The 19,234-nt window shown below is 59.7% G+C and overlaps 2 protein-coding genes across 4 annotated transcripts; one reads left to right on the forward strand and one right to left on the reverse strand.

The window, feature by feature from the left end:
- Positions 1 to 3,644: 3,644 nt before the first annotated feature.
- On the forward strand, positions 3,645 to 10,477 carry CD5 (CD5 molecule). The gene is made up of 10 exons (XM_052811991.1): positions 3,645 to 3,818; positions 5,076 to 5,114; positions 5,510 to 5,806; positions 5,889 to 5,951; positions 6,212 to 6,520; positions 7,439 to 7,723; positions 8,005 to 8,136; positions 8,559 to 8,612; positions 8,983 to 9,105; positions 9,288 to 10,477. The coding sequence occupies exons 1-10, from the start codon at positions 3,767 to 3,769 to the stop codon at positions 9,371 to 9,373; spliced, it is 1,440 nt and encodes a 479-aa protein (XP_052667951.1). The 5' UTR covers positions 3,645 to 3,766; the 3' UTR covers positions 9,374 to 10,477.
- A 337-nt stretch (positions 10,478 to 10,814) lies between these two features.
- On the reverse strand, positions 10,815 to 15,881 carry VPS37C (VPS37C subunit of ESCRT-I). Of its 3 annotated transcripts, XM_052811999.1 has the most exons (6): positions 15,826 to 15,881; positions 14,736 to 14,844; positions 13,764 to 13,878; positions 13,515 to 13,686; positions 13,042 to 13,124; positions 10,815 to 12,773 (listed from the first exon to the last, which is right to left on the reverse strand). In XM_052811999.1, the coding sequence occupies exons 3-6, from the start codon at positions 13,854 to 13,856 to the stop codon at positions 12,027 to 12,029; spliced, it is 1,095 nt and encodes a 364-aa protein (XP_052667959.1). In that variant the 5' UTR covers positions 13,857 to 13,878; positions 14,736 to 14,844; positions 15,826 to 15,881; the 3' UTR covers positions 10,815 to 12,026. The 3 variants fall into 3 exon arrangements, with proteins under 3 accessions (XP_052667959.1, XP_052667958.1, XP_052667960.1); XM_052811998.1 differs by lacking the exon at positions 15,826 to 15,881 and having other exon boundaries at positions 14,736 to 15,654; XM_052812000.1 differs by lacking the exons at positions 14,736 to 14,844; positions 15,826 to 15,881 and adding an exon at positions 14,168 to 14,701.
- Between the last annotated feature and the right edge of the window lie 3,353 nt (positions 15,882 to 19,234).

Raw genomic sequence — 19,234 nt, forward strand, 5'->3', positions numbered from 1 at the left:
GCTTTTCTCAGCAGGACACCGTGTCCCTTGGCCATAGGGGTGGCCGGTCACCAGCCCCGCAGCGAGGCTCGGTCACCAAATGCTCCCAAGGGCTCCCAGTTGCCCACAGGGCGGCAAGGGATAAGTGACCCAAAGATGTCCCTTCCTGCAGTCCCCTGCCAGGCTGGTCACAGCCACCGTGAGCAGGCATCGCCTGCACCAGCCACAGGTCCTGGCTGTATGGTGGTGCTGGGGGGGGGTCCCGGACCCTTCTCACCCCAGCCTGGGGCTGATACCGAGCTGGGAAGTGGGACATAGCCAGCTTCCAGTCCAGGGCGGATATTTGTCCCCCTTCCCCAGAGCTCAGGGGGTAGGGTATGGCCCCCGAGGGAGGAATAACCCCCTCCAGCATCCTCTGTGCCAGGGTGAAAGCTGGGACATCCCACGGTCCACCCGAGCCCCGGCGGGATGCCCGAGCAAAGCAGCATCACCCTGTGCCAGGCGCAGCTTGGGGACAGGGACACTGGTGGGCTTGGGGGCTGCACCCAGCTGAGCCAGGCACAGCACCCAGCCATCACCCACGGGGCTGGGACCCTTTCCATCCCCCTGCGCCGGGGGGCTTCCCTGTGCCCCATATAGCTCTTTCCGCCAGCAAGCCGAATCCCGCGGAGCATCTCCCACCCTGGCACCCATCGGCGGGTTTCCATCTCCCGGGGCACAACGAGGTGGAGCCTCGGCGGAGGTTGGGGTTCAGACCCGCCCCCGTGGAAAATTTGCCCCCCGCCACATCCTTCAGCTGTTTACCAAGGCGAGAGGCTCCGGCGGCCCTGAACAAAGGGGCCACGCCGCAACAACGGAGGAAGCACCAAAATAGCAACAAAGCCCCAGACAAAGGGGAGAGGAGCGAGGCGAGAGCAAGGAGACGGCTGCTGCGAGCGCAGAGGGGACAGGAGCGGGCACGGGGGGTGGGCACAGGGGGTGCCCCCAGTCACGCGTGTGGCTCCCCGTGCCACGGCGGCGAGGCTGGGGAGGAGATGATGGCACCTTCGCAAAGGGCGGCTGTTGGGACCGCTTGGACCGTGGCACGGCCAGGCAGTGACCTGGGGGATGTTGATGCCCAGGGGGTACCCATGCCCAGTAGGTACCGATGTCCCAGGGGGGATAACCCAGTTCCCACTGGGGCACGGGGCAAAGGGCCCACGTGTCATCTCCAGCCACAAGACAGGTACATCAGCGTCAACTGTTTATTCGAGCTGCTGCTCCTGCACGCAGTGACAGGCGCTAGGAAATGCCATTTCCACCATCATTAGGATAACAGCAGCGTGCTGACAGCCAACAAGCCTGTTCCTGCTTGCACTAAAGGCAGCTCCTGCCTCTTAAAAGGCTTCTCACGGGCAGGCAGCATGTCAGCACGTCCCAGCACTCTCCCCCGACCCCTCCGGAAAGATATTATAATCATCCTTATCTGTCACAGCGTGCAGACGATGCTGAGCTGACTCGCATTGCCGGCAGCAAGAAGGGATGCTTTAACCGAGCCACGGCACAAACCCCATCTGCGGCATGTCAGGGCCTCCAGAGCCAGCCACAGCTCGGGGGGGGGGGAGGTCTGGACCCCAAGCACCCCACGTCTGTGGGGGTCAGGCATCCTCGGATAACCGGGGGGGAGGTGGACCTTTCCTAGAGCCAAAGCATCCCGGGATGCCTCGGAGAGCATCACTGACCTCAGGTCAATTTGGGGTGAGAGGGGCTTGGCTCCTGCCCGCAGAACCCCCCGGGACTGGCCCCATTGCAGCCCCAGCTGAGTCCCACGGGAAAGCTTGGCCCAGGAGCGGCTCTGTGACTTGCACCCCTTTCCCAAGACGTTGCCAAAGCTGTGCCAGCCCGGAGCCCGTGGGTGGGTGGGGGGCAGCACCAGGACCCCCGACACCCCATGGAACACCCTGGCAGGGCTTATTCCCATCACAGCCCCAGCCTGGTCTCAGGGTTCAGCAGGAGCCCCAGGATGACTGGGAGGGGACGGGAACAAGCGGGGGCTGCAGGGAGCTCAGCACTGCCCAGCGCAGGCAGGGGCAGGCAGCGCTCTGCCTGACCAAGGGGATGTGGAGGCTGCAAGAAGCCAAAGGAGCTAGGAGGGGATCGCCGAGCTGGGTTACCTCCAGGGATGCCGGGACCTGGCTGGAGATGGTGTGCTCACGCTGCCGGCATCGCCTGGCATCTCTGCCCGACCTCCCTGAGCATCTCTGCCTGGCCCTGCCTGCGCCTGGCAGCCCGCCACTCACCGCACCCCAGCAAGCTTCCTCTTGAGTCATGGAAAATCTTCAACCCGGAGAGAGTTTTGGGGCAGGAAACTCCCAGAGGAGCAGAGCCCCCGCTCCAGGGTTGAGGACCGGAGCATCCCTCCGGGCAGCAGCCCAGGGTGGTGGCAGCAGGAGGGGACAGGAGCTCTCCCTGACCTCACCAAACTGCCCAACAAGCCCAGTTTCCCCCCCAACACCACCTCCCAGGCCCCAGCTGGGTGCTCTCCTTTCAGCAGAAATGCCACCGGGTCAATGGAAAACAGCTGCCATCGTTAGCATGCATGACCTGGATTTGGAGGAATTAATTAGGGCACAATCAATTAAAGCCTCTCCCTTCCCTAGTCCATCACCTTTTGTGCCCCACGTGCCCTTGCAGGGGTATATGGTGTCCCTGGGGTGCCAGCAACGGGGAGAAGCAGGCACATGTCTGGATGAAACCTCCCCGATCCCACGGGGCCATCACGGCGCTTCGGGTGCTGCCGTAGCCTGCAGGGCACGCGGTGGCTTGGCACGGCACGGCATGGCATCGTGCGGCGTGGCATGGCACGGCATGGCATCGTGCGGCGTGGCATGGCACGGCATGGTGTGGCATGCATCAGCTCCTTTTCAGGAGCCGGCGGCATGGGCAGCGCCTGGCACGGCACATTTCCCGGCACGGCACGGCAGTGCCGCTCGCCTCGACCGGTGACCGCAGGCGGTGGCGAGGGTGGCGGTGCAGCCAGGGCAGAGCCGACGCAAGCCGGCAAAGAGGAGGAGGGAAGCAGCCGCCGGCAAGGGGAGGCTATTTTTGGCAGCGGCCGGCGTTACGTGAGAGCGGCCACAGGTCTCCTTGTGGCAGCGAGGGTGGGATCCGGCGCTCGTGGGAGCTTGGGCTGTTGGGTTTAGTGGCTGTCACCCGTTTTCCCGTTGCAATCCAGTGTGCTGGCTCCCGAAAGAGCTCGCCGGCACCAGGGAGCTGCTGCCGGGGCTGGGATTCCCCCCAGTGAATGCCGCCAGCTCCGACCACCCAGAAACCTCCCGCGCCCCTTGGCTCGTGTCCCCCCCCCGGCTCTCCTTCGGGTGCCAGCTCTGGGTGCCCCGGGCTCTCGCTTGGCCACGCTGCCTTCCAGTCACCAGCGGCTTTTTGGGGACCCAAGGGAGAGCTGGGGTCCCCCTGACCCCTGTACATTCACCGTCTCCCGGGCTCACACCCTCTGCAGAGATGGGGGGGACCCTGGGATGGGATGGAGGGGGGCTTCGCCCCCCCCAGGTTTCTCTCCCCTTTGCTCTTGCTCTCATGCTCAGCGGGACCTGGGGAGGCAGCTGCCAGGTTAAGACTTCAAACGAGCATAGATGTGACGCAGAAAACCACAGAGGGAGGAAAAACAGCCTGTTCCTGCCCGTCCCCCCTTGCCTGCCTTCCCCGGGCTGGGTAGCAGAGGCGGCGGTGCCCCCGGCAGCCTCCCGCTCAGCCGCCAGCGCCGGGGCGGAGGAGGCGGCTGGCCGTGCCGATGGCAGCCCGGTTGCCCACCCTGCGCCTGCTGGTCTTGCTGGGGATGTGGGGTGAGTACGGTGGGGGGGTCAGTGCGGCCAAGGGGTAGGGGGTGTGGGGGCCATGGCTGCTTTACCCCAGCGCACCCGCTGTGCCGGCGGCTCCGGTGCTAGGGATGTGGAAGGGGACCCAGCCTTGCCGCAGCCCGGGACCCCTGAAATCCCATGGCGAAACCCCCCGGCTTTCCCGCTGCCAGGCAGCCGGGCGTATTTTGGGGGGGGCTCAGCCCTGTGCCCTCAGCTGGGGCTCACCGATGCGCCATCTCGGCTCACTCGTGGCACCGGGCCGGGGGTCCCGCGTGCCCGTCCTGGGCAAGCCCCAAGCACGGGGGCTCGGGCCGGGGAGGGGGAGAGGGGCTGGTGCCCAGCAGCGGGACCGCCGAGCCCACACCGAAACGCGGGCGGCGAGGAGAGTACGGGCACGCCTCGGCCAGAGCCACGCGTGTCCGGTCCCTCCCGGCTCTGGGGGTCCCCAGGATTCTCGTCGCACCCCAGGAGTGAGCCTACGGGTGCTGGGGGGCAGGCAGCCACCCCCCCCATCCTCCTTCTCTGCCAGCTCCTGCCATCCCCGGCTGCCCCTTGGTCCACATGGCGCAGAGGGCAGCCGCAGGCACCGTGCCGCGCCGGCTCATTGCGGCGATGGTGGCCCCATCCGTCGCTGCTTGGCCGTACTCTTCCTACCAGTAGTGACGCTAGCTAGTTAGCGGTAATTAGCAGGTGCCCTCGTCTGTCTTTTTTCAGCCATAATTGTGTACCAGCAGATGGATGGGCAGCCTGGCAGGCAGCGCTATGGCCAGTTGCATGAAGTCGTTTGTATTTATTTATTTTAATTAAAGGTGTGAGGAGGAGGAGCGAGAGCAAATTCACCGAGAAAGCCAGAAAATGGTCTTCTATTGCTAAGGAAAAAGCCAGCACGACCCAGCCTCCTCCTCCTCCTCCGGCCCCAAGCACCGGGGAGGGGCATGCGGCCAGCCTGGGGCTTTGTCCCCATTGCTGAGCTTTGGGGACAGAGGTGTCCCCCAAAAATTACAGCCGGATCGGCGCAGAGTATGGCATGGCCAGGGAGCTCCTGGCCGCCATCGCCGGCTCCTTTCCACCGGCAGCATCTTTACCCTGGCGAAAGGCTGACCTGAGCCCCCAGAATCGCCTTTCTCCCCCAAAATAACCACCAAGAGGCCAAAAGCCGGGAGCCTCTGCCCTCGGCTGGGGGCTCCCACCTCCCCCGGGGCGAGGAGCAGGACTGACGCCCTGTCCCCCTCTCTCTTGCAGCCATCCCCGGCCAAGGAGGAGCCACCCTGAGCGCTGGAGGTGAGCGTGCACGGGGACAAAGGCTCGGGGACCGCGCCGCGGCTTCGTTAGCAGCTCCTCGGCCGCGGCTTCGTTAGCGTGGCGGCTGCCAGAGCTGCCTCGGCCGGGAAGCTGGCTCTGCGGCATCACGGGCTCCATGCAGCCTAGCGTCCCAGCTCAACCCCACGGCACCCGCACATACCCCGCAAGCCCCCCTGCCTGCCCGTGCACCCCCCAACACCCCGTTTCCTTCCTGCCCCGCTTTGCGAGAAGCCCCGGCTGCCGCCGCGGCGCACGCCGGTGCCGAGCGGCAAGCCTGACTGCAGCGACGAGCCGACAAGGGCTTTTCCAGCCCCGGGGTGGAAAACATGCTGCGAAGGGAAGGAAAGCCCCTAACGCCCGTGCTTTCCCCGCAGAGCCCAGCCTGCAGCTCATCGGCGGCGGCTGCCGCTGTGCCGGGATGCTGGAGGTGAAGTGGGATGGCAGGTGGAGCCGCGTGTGCCGGGACGGCGTGAGCGAGCCCAGCGTGGTCGGCGTTTGCCAGCGGCTGGGTTGTGGCCCCCCCATCACCAAACCCCTCCAGCTCGTCTTTACCAGCAGGAAGGAACCACCAAACACAGGGCTGCTGAAGTGCATGAGGCCGGCGGCCGCCCCGGCGACGTGCCACTGGGTGCCGGGAAATTGCACGGAATATGTCATCGTCATCTGCAGCGGTGAGCCTGGACCCCCCCACCCTGGCCACCCCGGTCCCAGGGGACCAGCTGCCCTGACCTCACCTTTCTCTTCTTGTTTCAGAGCCGGTGAAAACCACCCCCAAGACCTCGACGTCACCGCCGGACACCACGCCGGAGCCCACCGGTAAGAGCCCCGTCCCTGCCCAGCCCCGGGCATGGCAGAGGGGAGCGGAACGGCAACGGCCAAACCAGGGGGCATGCACAGCAAATCAAACCGCCCCCCGCCTTGCGAGATCGCCTGATCTCATTAATAGCGTTTGCAGCATGGACGGGGCAATTAAGCTTCAGATGTGGTGGGCTCGAGGACTTTCTGCTCAAGAACGGAAAGAAATGTCGTCTCGGTCTGTAACGAGATGCTTTTTTTTTTCCCCCATCCCTTGCCAGGACCCGCCAGGCTGCGGCTGGTGGATGGGGACTTTGGCTGCTCGGGCTTTGTGGAGCTGCACAGGCAGGGGCTGTGGGGGGCCGTGGCGGAGAGCCCGGGCATCTGGCCGGAGCTGGCCGCCCGCATCTGCCAGGATCTCCGCTGCGGCACCTCCATCGACAGCCGTAGCTACGCCAAGCCGGAGCGAGGAAGCCACTTGCCGGTCCGGTGGGAGGTGGTGGAGTCCTGCAAGAACCATCCACTCCTCGACTGCTTCAACAGGACCAGTGCCCGGCGGGGGGAAGAGCCTGCCTTCATCATCTGCTCGGGTAAGAGCTCGCCCCAGCGTGGTCCCCGCTCCTTCCCCGGACCCCCTGCTTGCCCCTTGCCCGTGGCGTGCTCCGGGGCCGTGGGCTGCTTTCCCCCTTGCAGAGGTGTGAGAACCCCGGGGATATCGCTGGGCTGGATGCCTGGCTGCAGGCTGGCCGGGCGGCTGAAGCCCCGGGCAATGCGACAGCCCCAATCCCCATCTGCCCCCCACACCCCATCCACCCACTCCTGCTCTTGCTGTCCTGCGTGCGAAGGCAAAACAGGAAATCTCCCCGGTGCGCTCGGTTCCTGGCAGCGGCACCCCCAGCCCTGGGCTTCGAACGCAGCAGCGTTGCAAGTAGGAAAACCCGGGGAGCGAGAGCAGCGGAGAGCAAGCGCCGTGTTAGCACCCCAAAACCCAACACGGGCGTGCGGGGTATGGCGGCAGAGCCCAGCACCCTGCTCGTCCATACTTCTCCGGTGCTTGCCACGAGCGTCTCCCCGCCGTGAACGTCTCCCCTGCCACGAGCATCTCCCTGCGGAGCGGCTTGGTGCCGGTGCCGCAGCACGGAGAGCCAAGCCGCGGGGCGAGGAGCGGGCTTGCTTCGGGTCCTGCCATCTGCCCGAGCTTAAAAGCCCGCCTGTGGGATTTGGGGGTTTAACGGGCTGCACCGCGGCAGCTGGCAGAGCGGGCTTCCACCGCTGCGTTTCCCGGAGGGACGGCTCAAAGCTCCTCAACGCGTGGCCCCGGTACGGCTCGCACGTATCCCCCCGGTCCCGGCGGCACAAGGGGAAGCCGAGATGCCGTGAGCATCCCTGTGCCGAGAGCTGGTCCCGGCGGAAGGAGGACCGCGCGCCGGCAGGACGCCGAGCCCCACGGAGGCGGCCGTGATGTCTCCCCGTGGGTCTGACCCCCCTTCTCTGCCTCTCTCCCCCAGGCTCCCAGCCCCAGGCCCTGCGGAGGCTGGCGGCTGGCCCCACGCCATGCGAAGGGGACGTCGAGGTCTTTCACGAGGGGCGGTGGCGTGTGCTGTGTGACAATTTTGCGCAACGAGCCGAGCGGGGCAGGCAGCTGTGTCGGGAGCTGCGGTGTGGGAACCTCTCCTCCAGCACCGAGATCCGGGACCCCCCTTCGATGGGTGTCACCTGTAAGGGTCACAACCTGCACCTCTGCCACACCAGTCTCGGGGCTCCCCGGACCTGCTCCCGGACCAGAGTCGTGTGTAAGCCACCGTACCGGGCTTGATTCCCCGGGGGCACCGTGGGGATACGGGCAGCGCTGCCTGCAGCACCCTGTGCCGGGCATCCCCGGCTGATGCTGGGAGCTGGGATTTCCACGTGTGAATGCCTCGGGAATGGGCAGAGGATGCGAGCTCGGGGCAGGGGATGGGGAGAAACTTGCCGGGGCTCCCTGCAGCCCTCCCGGCAGGGCGGTGGGTGCTCAAGCTCCCGGCATCAGCCTGGGCACAAGGGTCTCGTCCGGTGACACCCGTCCTCTCCCCAGGCCAGGACTCGAAGCCGCAGCCCACCGGCACGGCCGCAGGCACCATCGTGAGCATCTGCCTGGCCCTGCTTCTCTTCGGCATCCTCCTGCTCATCTGCGGCCCTCCTGCCTACAGGAGGCTGATGAAGAGAAGTAGGTGACGAGCTCTGGAGCTTCTCCTCTTCCTCCTGCTCCGCAATCACCACGCGGCAGCTCCGTGCATCCATCCCTGCCGCTTCCCCCCCATCCCCTTTTTGGAGGGGGGGGGTTTGGGAGATGCACATGCCGCTCAGCCTGACAGATCCCCCCTGCCCCACACGGTGTGGGCACAGGGGGGGGGTGGCCGGGGAAAGGGGGTGCGTTTTGCAGGCTGCGGTGGGGATTAGGCGGCGAGCGGACACAAAAGAGCAAGCGGAGGGTCTCGCGGGGGGGGGATTACTGGGCAGGGGAGATTATTTGGGATGGCATATGGGGCTGGCGGGGGGGAGGCAGCCGGAGGAAGCGAAGCTTGGGGCAGGGGCATTAGCCAGGTCCTGGGAGAGATCCCCCTCTCACCGCTCGCCTCCGCCTTCCAGTCTCCAAAAAGAAGCAGCGCCAGTGGATCGGCCCCACGGGACTCTACCAGACGGGTGAGGAGCAGCGAGATGGTGCCCCACCACCACCACCACCACCACGGGGCTGGGACTGGTTTTGGGGCTGGCTCGGCGGGGGCTGCTCGCCCCCGGACCGCAAGAAGCCCCGTGGGGCGGAGGTGTGAGCGGGCTCGCGCCCAGCGCCGGCTCTCGCTTCCTGCCACCACGTTGACTCATGGGCACGATATTAACTCAGCCGGGAGAGCCGAGCCCCGGCTCGCAGCGCGGGAGCGGGTCCCGCTTTTACTCAGCCCCCTTCCCCTCCCAGGCAGCGGGGTGGGTGCATCGCCTCGAACCTGCTGCTGCAGCCCCAAATCCTCGCCCCCCCCCTCCCCAATCCTGACCCTTCTCCCACCATTTCTTCCAGTCTCCTTCCACCGCAACAGCACCGTCACCCTGAGGCCGCGGGCAGAGGGGCAGCGGGTGCAGGGGGGGGACAACGACTACGCTCAGCCCCCCCAGAAGAGCTCCTACCTCTCGGCTTACCCAGGTAAGCGCAGGAGGATGCCGGGAATGGCTCCTCCGTGCTCCCTTCCCACGCGCGCCGGCGGGGATGAACCGCCCGGGCAAGAGCGTCACGGCAAAACTTTTGCCGACACCGGGGGAGGCGGCTGTGCCGGGGCTGGGGTGCACCCCCAGCCGCCATAATGAGACACATCCATTCCCCCGCAGCCCTGGAAGGCATGTCCAGAGCTTCCAACCCTCCGGACAACTCCTCCGACAGCGACTACGACCTGCATTCTGCCCGCAGAGTGTGATGCCCCTCGCCACGGCTGGGACCCCCTCGGGCTGCCCTGGTCCCCAGCCGAGCCACCCCCCCCCCCGCTCCTGCCCACCACCCGGTGCTGTCCCAGGGTGGTCACGCACATGGCAGCAAAGCTGTGCAACTGCTGATGTAGCGGCTTTTCTTGCATTTTCGGCAAGCGACCTCGTTTCCTTCGTCAACCGCTTTCCCGCCCTGCGGGCAGAGGTGGGATGCAGCACAAGAAAGGTAAATTTTGAGCAACCCGATCTAGCGAAAGACGTCCCTGCCCATGGCAGGGGGTTGAACAAGATGATCTTTGAAGGTCCTTTCCAACCCAAACCCTTCTGCGATTCTCTGCAACGATGAACTGAACGAAGCCGACGGAAGAGATGACAAATACCTGCGCTGCTCACCTCGGAAGAAAGCCTGCCTGCATCCCCCCCCCCCATAAGCGTGATGGGAGACCTCCGGGGCCAGGTCCCCCCAACCCCTGCCAGCCTCAGAGCCAAACCCGCCCGTGCTCCTCCGAACCTGCTCACACTGGGCACCAGGCACGCACGGCTCAGCTCTAACCCAGCCTAGCTCAGCTTCGGCTGCGCCCCGGTACGCAAGCACCTTTCCGAGAAAGCTGCTTCTTGCTTTTGAGACTCCCTCGTGGGAGAGTGCAAGGTGGAGCGGGGTTTTAAAGCTATTTGCATGAGTCTAAGAGGCAGCTGGGTTGCAGCAGGCTTCATACCTGCACTGAGAGCTGAGCAGCCACGCTCATGGCCGTTTAGAGGGGGTTTGCAGACTTCTTCGTCTCTCAAAACCAGGATAACCACACTCCTCCTCCCACCTGGGCCAGGCTGAAAGCGAAATCAGCTGCTGTCTGTCAGGCGCTCCGATACCGGGGTGCTGAGCTTCACGAGAAAGACTGCGAGACCCGCGTCTGCCGGGTTCCCAGGGAAGCTGCAAAGACACGCGCTTGGCTGTGTTTGTGTGGGATGGCGTGAGATTTGGGCAGATGTATAAAGCAAAGCATGGATGTGAGGAGCACGGGGAAGGCAGAAATACCGAGAACAAGTCAGAGATATTTAATAAGCAATAACCGTTGTAATAAAATTGGTTTTTCTAGTAATTACATCTTGTTCTCTTCTTTCCAACGCTACCAGTGCTGTGCTGTAGACCATCTACTTGCCAGCTGGGGAGGGAAAACGCAAGACGGTGCCAAAGGAGGGGAGAGATGGGCTGATGCAGAAGAGCCCCACACAAATGGGCCCCTTAGGAAAGATGAAAACAAGAAAGCAGGAAAGAGGAGTTTGAAGAAGACGGTCCTGCAAGAGGGTGAAAGGTTTTATTGACAAAATCAAGAGGAAGTTGGTGTAAGGATGCCAGGAGGGCATAAAATGATCAATAGAAAGTGTCAGCTGGATGCCCCATCATTTCCGAAAGCAACCACTGCCGTGACCCCGCAATGCAATTCATCAAGTTTTATTACTGTAATTAACCACAGACATGGAATTGTTTCCATCAAACCCCACAAGCATTTGCCTTGTTCTAGTCCATTAGTAATCTTTCCTTATAAATAACTTACAGGGATACAGGCAGGATTCGTAGGATAAAGTGCTGAGCAAAGCAAATCCCATTTCCATTAATGTTAACTCGTGGCTCCATCCGTTACCTAGTGTTTTGTGAGAAGGGGGATGTGAGGAAGGCTGGAGACTGTAGCACCCCGAATAACCGCCCCGTTCTCCTGGGCACCGCAGGAGAGGCTGGGGATACAGGAGGAGGCTGCCGAGCCCCAGCGTTTCACAAAGCTGGGCAGGAGGCACCGACTCCCGCTCCTCCCTGTGACCTGAGGCACGTGCCCCCAAAGCAGCAGCAGCCTGAGACATCGTGCCGGCCCAGTTTACTTCAAAAGCACAGATAATATCCATGCATTGAACTCTGGGGAGCTACCAGAGCCTTCGTGCCCTTGGCGAGACAGCGCACAGCCGGCCAAGCCTGGGAAAGGCTCCTGTGCTGGACAAAAGCAGCAGCGGTAAAGACAGACACGGATCTCAAGGCCTGGCCCGCCCAAGGGGTGAGCTAGCTGCTTCTCCCTGCTACAAGCAGTTACAAATCGCCTGCAAGCCGGGCGGGCTCTGCCTCCCGCTTCCAGGAAGGTCCTTGGAAAGCAGTGAGTATTTTGTGTCAGAAATACTGTCAGAGATTCCCACCGTGTCTTTTGAACAACTGTGAAAAGGCTTAGAATTATGATACTACATCTGTTACCCACATAGCAAAGGACAGGCACACACGGAGCGGTCTCTCTCACTCACCCACGCACGCTCCCGCACACGCAGATGAGGGGGTTCGGCTCTCAGCGGCTGCAATCAGTGCACATCGTTCCCGCGTACCCCAGCCGAGTACCCAGATGACTACCTGGCTTTCACACCGGAGCCTGGATGAGCCGATTTGGAAGTGAACACGTCAGCGCACCAGCGATCGTCACAAACCCAACTTAAAGAGTTGCAGCCCGCGGGGACAGCGCCAGCCCGCCTGACGCCCGGAGCCGCTACTGTCTCTTACCCTGCGTAATGCTTTTGCACCTATGGGTCGAAGAGCAATGTTCTCGGCTTGCTCTTCTTCCTCAGTCCACAAAAAGAGGAGGGAGCAGCAAAGGACGCTCTCCCAGCAGTCCTGATTTAGTAGCCAGGCCAAGCAGGGCGCTGAGGGTTTGGAGGCGGGGGGTACCCAAAGGGCGGGGGCAGTCCAGGAGGATAGGGAGGCTGTGCGGGGATTGGGAAACTAGGGAGAGGGGACTGGGTCGGGTAGGGACACTGCGGTCTCCCTGCCCCAGGGGGAAAGTAGGCAGGGTACCCGGGTCTGGGTGGCGGAGGAGAGGGGTGAGAGCCAGGAAACGGTGGGGGCTGAGGTGGGCCCCTGGACGGAGACCAGGAATAGCCCGGAGCTGGAGACGAGCCTCCCGAGGGAGGGTTGGGATACCCCGGCACGGAGTCAGCAGCCTGCGCCGGCGGGTATCCGGGACCTGAAGGAGGCTTATAGGGAAACATGGGCTGGGTGCTCGGCTGAGAGGAAGCAACGTGTCCCACGGTGACCGGGGAGCCAGAGAAAGGAGCAGGAGGGAGATCTCCGTGGGCTGTGGGGCCGACCGGCATGCTTGGGGCCGGGCTGTAGGGCAAAGGGAAGGAAGGAGCCCCTGAAGGGAAAGGCTGTGGCTTCGGCGGGTCTGTGGGCCCAGGTACGTGAGGAGGCGGTGGCGGCTGCTGAGAGTCCCTGCCGGGCTCCTGCGACGCTTCTGACTTCCTCAGTATCTCCTGTAGCTTTTCAACTCTGACCCGGCGCAAGTGGGACAACTTCCTCATCACGGAAAACTGCTCGAGAAATGTCTCCAGGGGCACCTCACCCTCCAAGAACTTCTCGGCCATTTTCTGGAAGAGAAGACAGCCTCGGGTTCAGCACTGCATCCCTCTACTCCTCTTCCCCAAGCCCAGCTTAGGATTTACGTCTCTCTCAGAGACACACAGAGGACCATCGCACCACACACAAGCAAACAAAGGGCAATCCTATTTTTCGGAGCAAGAACACCAAACTCCAAAGAGATAATCCTTGATTTAAGGGATTAGGTTTGGGAGTGTAATTACAAGTCTTTGAGGACTAATCACTTGAATTGCTAATGGATTTAAACCTTAAGCTCACCTCAGACTCCTCTTCAATTTTCTGGCTTTCCACCTGCAGGAGATCCAGCAAGGTCTGAGGATGCATTGCTGCTGAAAATTTCTCTGGGGAAACAAAGAGAGCAGCAGAGCAAAACGTTAAACACAAAACAGGGAAAAATCATTAGCAAACAGCCCTGTCGCACTCTCACAGGAATGCCTTCCTGCCTTGGAAACTGTTGATGCAAGGAGCAAATCTGAAGAGGAAAGAACCTTAGCCACTGCTGCGCTAGAAGGGTTTTTTGCTGGGATAGCATCCTTGATCTGTCCAACTGAGTTTGACCAGGAAACAGAAGAATATAGATTTTATAGGCAGCAGAGTCCTTTCTGCCACCACCCTCAAGAGTTTCTCTGCTCAACATGGCCAAGGGAAGCAGAAGCAAAAGGGAAGGATGTTGCACTAACTACAGCCCACGTGACTCCATCGGAAAGCATGCAAGGTTTGCAAATGCTTACCCAGTTTTGCCTTTTGCTCTTTACACCGCTCAGCCAGCTTCTGCAGCTCTTCGTATTTGTTAAAGAGGTCGGTGCGCCCCGTCTCCAGCGGCGCCTGGAACTTCAGGTTCTGCTCAGCCAAGCTCCGGTTGGCGGCAAGGGCCATCTCCCTTTCCAGCTGCAGCTCCTGAACCTGCGGAAGGAGACGTGACAGTCAGCGTGGGTGAAATGCTAACGAAGCCCAGCCCGTGTCACGCCATCCCCGCGTACCTCCTGGGACTCCAGGGCCAGGCGCTCGATCTCCTCTGCATTTTCCTGCAGCTCCTGGAGCTCCTCCACCGTCCGGTTCCTCAGGGTGTCCATCCTCCCAGAGGAGCTGCAGACTCTTAGGAGGGGGAAAGGAAGTCAAATAAAGATGAGGTTTTCCAAAGCCAGCTCCAAATAGGTACTAATCCGATTAGTGATTTAAAACCAGCTTTGCTAAACTGCTTGAAACGGCTACACCAGAGAAGTTCCCCTGTGCTATAAAGAATCAGCGAGACTGAGGGCAGAGTGAGAAGGAAAACAGATCTACTTGTTCCTGCTTTGGCAACTGACTTTTTTCCTTTTCACAGCGTATTTGGAAGGATTACTTGTGTGTGCCAGACGGTTTTGTCAAGGAAACACCTACTCACAGCCACTCGATAGCAGGGCGACATCACCCTGACTCTCAAAACTCCAGCTGGCTTCTCACTGCGTCGTCCCATTCCAGCTTCCCGTTCTGCTGAGCAAACTTCCCCGATCTGCTCGCATCCAACCACCCACGGCCCACACTCACTGGTGGGACCACCATCGCCACCCTTGTCTTCCTGTACCTCACCACCTCTCCAGTTCCTCGGCTCCCATCTCATTTGACGTGTTTTCTTTCCACGTTTTGCTTTCTAGCTACATGGTGCCAACGCTTCCCTCACTTACTGCTGTTACCCTTAGAAAACACGAAGTGATGGCATTATTCATTTAAGGTGAACTCGATCCAATACTTGTGATTTTAAGAATATTACTGAAATCAGAGAAATAATGGATTTTCTGCACTACGTCCATGACTTATTCCACATAATCCAGGCTGTCTAATAATATTTAACAAATATCAGACGTTCATGTCACAGGTTTTAAGATGTGGGATGCAATAATGCGGGAGTATGCTAAAAAACGGGTGAGAAACATGGGAGCAGTGCACTCCCACTGAGAGGGAAAGGGACATACCAAACAGCTGATGGGGATTTCGTCGGCGTCCCAATTGCTTGTGGCTCTTCTACCTTTCACCTGGGTGAAACATCCCAACGATCTCGCTCTGGGAGCGTTGTGTCAGCCTCTGCACGTAACACAGAATGACGAGGTAAGGCTCAGCGTTACCAAATCTCTTTGCCCAGGATCCAGCCAAACCCGTCCGAGTAACAGCCACCTAAAAGCCGGGAAATTACCTCCCTTACTACCTACGTACGTAACTTCATCACTCTGCAAACAGAAATAAACTTATGTTTTGGGGTTTTTTGTTATTAATCAGGTTTGCGGAGTGTAAGAGGGAAAAATTAGGAATAGTGGCAAACGAGAAGCTCAGTCCCTGCCACCGTGCAGGCGTGGAGGTCACTGATGGTCTGGGGGAAGCTTCCCAACAGTCCCCAGAGAGGGTGGGTGCAAAGAGCTGGGCACTGCCTCGGCTCTGGCTGGGCGCCAGCACTGGGCAGGGGCTCTCACCTCCCGGATCTCACCGTTTTTTAGCAGCATTCCGGTAAACACAGCCAGCGAGGTGATGCTTGGCCTCTCCGAAAGGAACCGCACGGGTCCCCGTGGCTCAGAAAGGCTGGGGCACCGGTGAGGGGCTGCCCGCCGGACTGCTACACCCCGGTCACCCCCCCGGTGCTCTGTCCCCGGTTAGAGAAAGCTTCCCCCAGCCCCGGGGGTGCCCACCCAAGGCCTCCCCGTCCCAGCACCCTGGGGGAGCCGCGGAGCGAGGCCAGCCCGGGACCGCTCTCCAACCGGGACACGGCGGAGAGCGCTCCGCCAACACCGGGCCCGTCCTGGGCGGTGAGGGGAACGGCAACCAGGAGGCTGCGGCCCACGGAGACGGCGGAACGGGGTTTCCCCCGCGGGTCCCGGTACGAGGCCCGGTCGAGCCGCCCCCCCCCCCCGCCGCCGCCGCCGCCGCCGCCCGGCGGGTAACGGCTGTCAATCGCCCACCGGAGAGGCCGTGAACGCCGGGGGCAGCGGCAGGGCGGGCAGAACCTGCCTCCCCTCAACGAGACACGAGGGTACGGCCCCGTTACCGGCTCCGCCGCCCCCGCCCCGCACTCACCGCCGCGCAACCGGGACCCTCCCTCCGCCCAGCGCTTCCGGCTTCCGGCGCGGGAGCGGAAGTGGGCGGTGCCACCGACAGGTTGGGGCGGGGGGGACGACGACGACGACGGGGGAGAGGTTGCCCTTCCCGGAGGGGAGGAGGAGGCGAGTGGTACATCCCGCCGCCGCCATCTTGTGGCGGAGAGGCTGGCGGGCAGCCGGGGCCTCGGCCTCTGTGCCAGGGGTACCGTGCCCCTGCAGAGAGGCTGTATTTTATACATACTACGTCTGTTTTTAATAAATATTATGTCTTTGCCTGCCGGTGTAGCTCTCGTCGAACTGTGGCTGCTCGAGCCTTCACGTCCTACCTGTTTGTTCCACGCTGGGCCTGCCCTGACACTCTGGTACTTTCCCCCAGCTGCCTCCCTTATAACTGACTTTAATTGAGTTTTTCTTTTATGCCTTCCTGGAAGAACTGCCAGTCTGCTAAATTATTTTGTGTGATTATTGATGCGTCCTGACTCCGGTCTTCAACACCATAGCAATTAACCTGGGTATGGCCGGCAGCGTTGCCCGACTCCAGCGTGAGCTTGAGCACTGCAAGCAATAGATTTGTCAGCTTCACCTGTCAGCCCCAGGGATGGTAAAGTAGGGGCTGCTGCTCCCGGCGAGCATGTGTCCCCCAGTCACCCTGCCTGCCATCAGGGCCGTGGAGGTTTGGAGCGGTGAGGGCAGCTCTGCGGTTCTTCTGTACGTTGATTCAAAGTCTCCACGTGAGCCCTGAGCAGCAGCTGCTGCGTGGACACTTTTGTCTTCGCTGGCTCGTTCAGAAGAGCGGAAAGCTATAGAGCCACAGACAAAGATTAGGCGAGATTAATCATTATGACAAGAGTTAAAAGGAGAGCATTACAACAAAGCTTAGCATCGCGTACAGAGCAGGCAGCTGGTTGAAATTCAGGCGTAGCGGGTTTGGGTTGGATTTATGGTGGGATTTGAAGCAGTTTCTGCCTTGTCACGACCTCATCAGCGCCTTGCGGCCGGGGCCTCCCACGCAGGCAGCCTCCTCCTGCAGTTTGTGTTTTGCGGAGATCTAACAGCAAGGAGAACCGCTGCAAAGCCATGTTGTTCTCCGCAGGTCGTCTCATGCTGAGTAGCAGCTGGTGCTACAGGCACTCAAATGCCTGTTGTTTCGGGTGACTTGGAATTCTGTTGGCTGTAATCCTGGTAATCCTCCAGCCCTGTGAGAAATGAAAATTAAATTAAAACCTCCTTGACAGGTAAAGGGATGGAGGCAAAGTGAGCGTGGAGAGGTGAGTGGCAGTAAAGGTGTGGCAGAGCTGGAGATGGGGGCTAAGAGTTGATGGAAGTGCAAGAGAAGAGAGGACAGAGAAGCAAAGGAGGTGAGAGAGAGGATATGGAGTGCCGAGCCATGGGCTGTGATACCGCGGTGTAGAGGCAGTACGTACAGACCTCAGCAATGTGCAAAAAATTCATATAAAGGCATTTTTTCCAGGTGGCATAGCTGGAACCAAGAGATAAAAGCAAATCGCTCTTGAATACCTGCGTTAGCTCTTCCTTGCACAAAACAGGAAAGTTCCTGAGCAGCACGAGACAGAGGAAGCTCTGATCCTGCCACCCTCTACACAAAGCCAGCTTCCACTTTTCCACCCGTAATTCCGCATTCCCGCAGAGGTGAGCAGGGCTAAGGATTGTGTTAGGATGGGGGAAAGCTCCACATTGCCGGATAAGACATGCTGGAGGTGCTGAGGGGAGAGGAACGTGGAGGAGACTGCAGACGGCTGGGCAAGGTTACCCAGCTGTTACAGAAGTGCTGAGGTCCAGGCACATGTCTCAGGAAAGGCACCTCTTGTCCCCGCCGGAGACACACACCACGTGAGGCCTGTTGACTGTTGTATAATAAATATGAGTCATATGAATCCTAATAGGTACCCTATAGTTTAATCAAGGACAATTTGTTTGTAGCATGGCTGATAACCAGGTCAAAACCCAATGTTCTTGCAAGAAAGGGGACTTGACTTTCCAAAGGGAGATCGATATTTTCAAGGCTTGTTTGAGAAGCAGTCTCCACAGACGTGGAAGGGCTGGAGCACATTTAGTTCACAATTTATATTAAACTGTAAGAACTGAGTAGAGGATAGGCTTAAGTTGTGTTCAAATTTGTTCTTTGCAATGAAGGAAGTATCCAGTTAAATGATAAAGTGTTACTCAGCGATCAAGAATGTGATAAACGGGTATTTTCTGGTTAACGCTGAAAGATGTGCCCATTGTCTGTTTATTAGCATCCTTAATTTGTATAAGAGATGGTTTCAGCTGGTCATTATAATACATCACACGGTTACTTTATCAGGTGAAAGACTCAGAGGCACAAAGGCCAATACCCAATACGCACCATGAACGAAAATGACTGAAAATGGGTAAGCGTTTAAATTACACCAAGTACCAAATTTCAAGTGTGCGCACCAGCTGAGCTGTTCTGGATCAACAGAGTGCTCGTGGCTTAGGACAAAGCTGGCAGAAAGGAGTAAAACATTTTTGGTAAGGAGCATTCAGCTACAGAGCCAGCTTCTGAAGCAGCTTAGGTCAGTTTGAAGTCCTACTACCCTGAGAAAATGAAGCTGTAATCCAGAAAGTGTTTTGGAGTGAAATGGAAACTTTCCAGAGTCTCCCGCTATCGATGCAGGAGCTCGTTAGAGCAGCTGATGTTGTTTGCAGCTCCTTGGGCTCCGAAGTAGAAGGTGGCAGTGTAAGACTAGAGAGCAAATGAACACAGAGTCAGTGAAAGGTTAAAAAAACCAAACGACCCTCATGCGCAAAGTTGATTTCAGCAAGCCTGATTGTTTGTCAGATTTCACCTTTTGTTTATTATCTGGCCAAGTTCATTTGTGGTTTTGGTTGAATGTTCCTTCTGAGCCCAGGAGTCAAATGAAATTTGGAGTGTTTCCCAATAGAAGGAAAAAAAATTGATAGTGCTGTTCTTTTTTCTTTTAATGTGATGCTGTTTGTTCTCAAGACAATGTTATCTGTGTTCCTCAACAGGGAAGGATTCAGACGACCCAAGAGCCTTTCTCAGAATCCCACCCATCTTTTAATCGGGAGTTTATCAGAAAGCACCATTTCTCACAGCTTTTCTCAGCACCATGCCACAGACGTACCCCTGGCCGTCTGTCGGCTCACAGCCGCTCGCCTTTCACACGAGCGAGCCGCAATCAAACCAGTTCCCTTTCTGCACTTGCCCTTGTACAACTAGGAAGCTTTGTGGTCCATGTGGTCCAGCCACTATCTAGGCAGCCCAGTCAGAGAATAACGTTCACTGATTTAGTAACCACAGACCGAGGCCGCCAAAGGTGTTGGTCACCGTCCAGGATCACCCACAGCAGGTGGAAAGAGCTGGCCTGACCACCCAGAGG

This window comes from Harpia harpyja, chromosome 16 (genome assembly GCF_026419915.1).
Source record: "Harpia harpyja isolate bHarHar1 chromosome 16, bHarHar1 primary haplotype, whole genome shotgun sequence".
NCBI lineage: Eukaryota > Metazoa > Chordata > Aves > Accipitriformes > Accipitridae > Harpia > Harpia harpyja.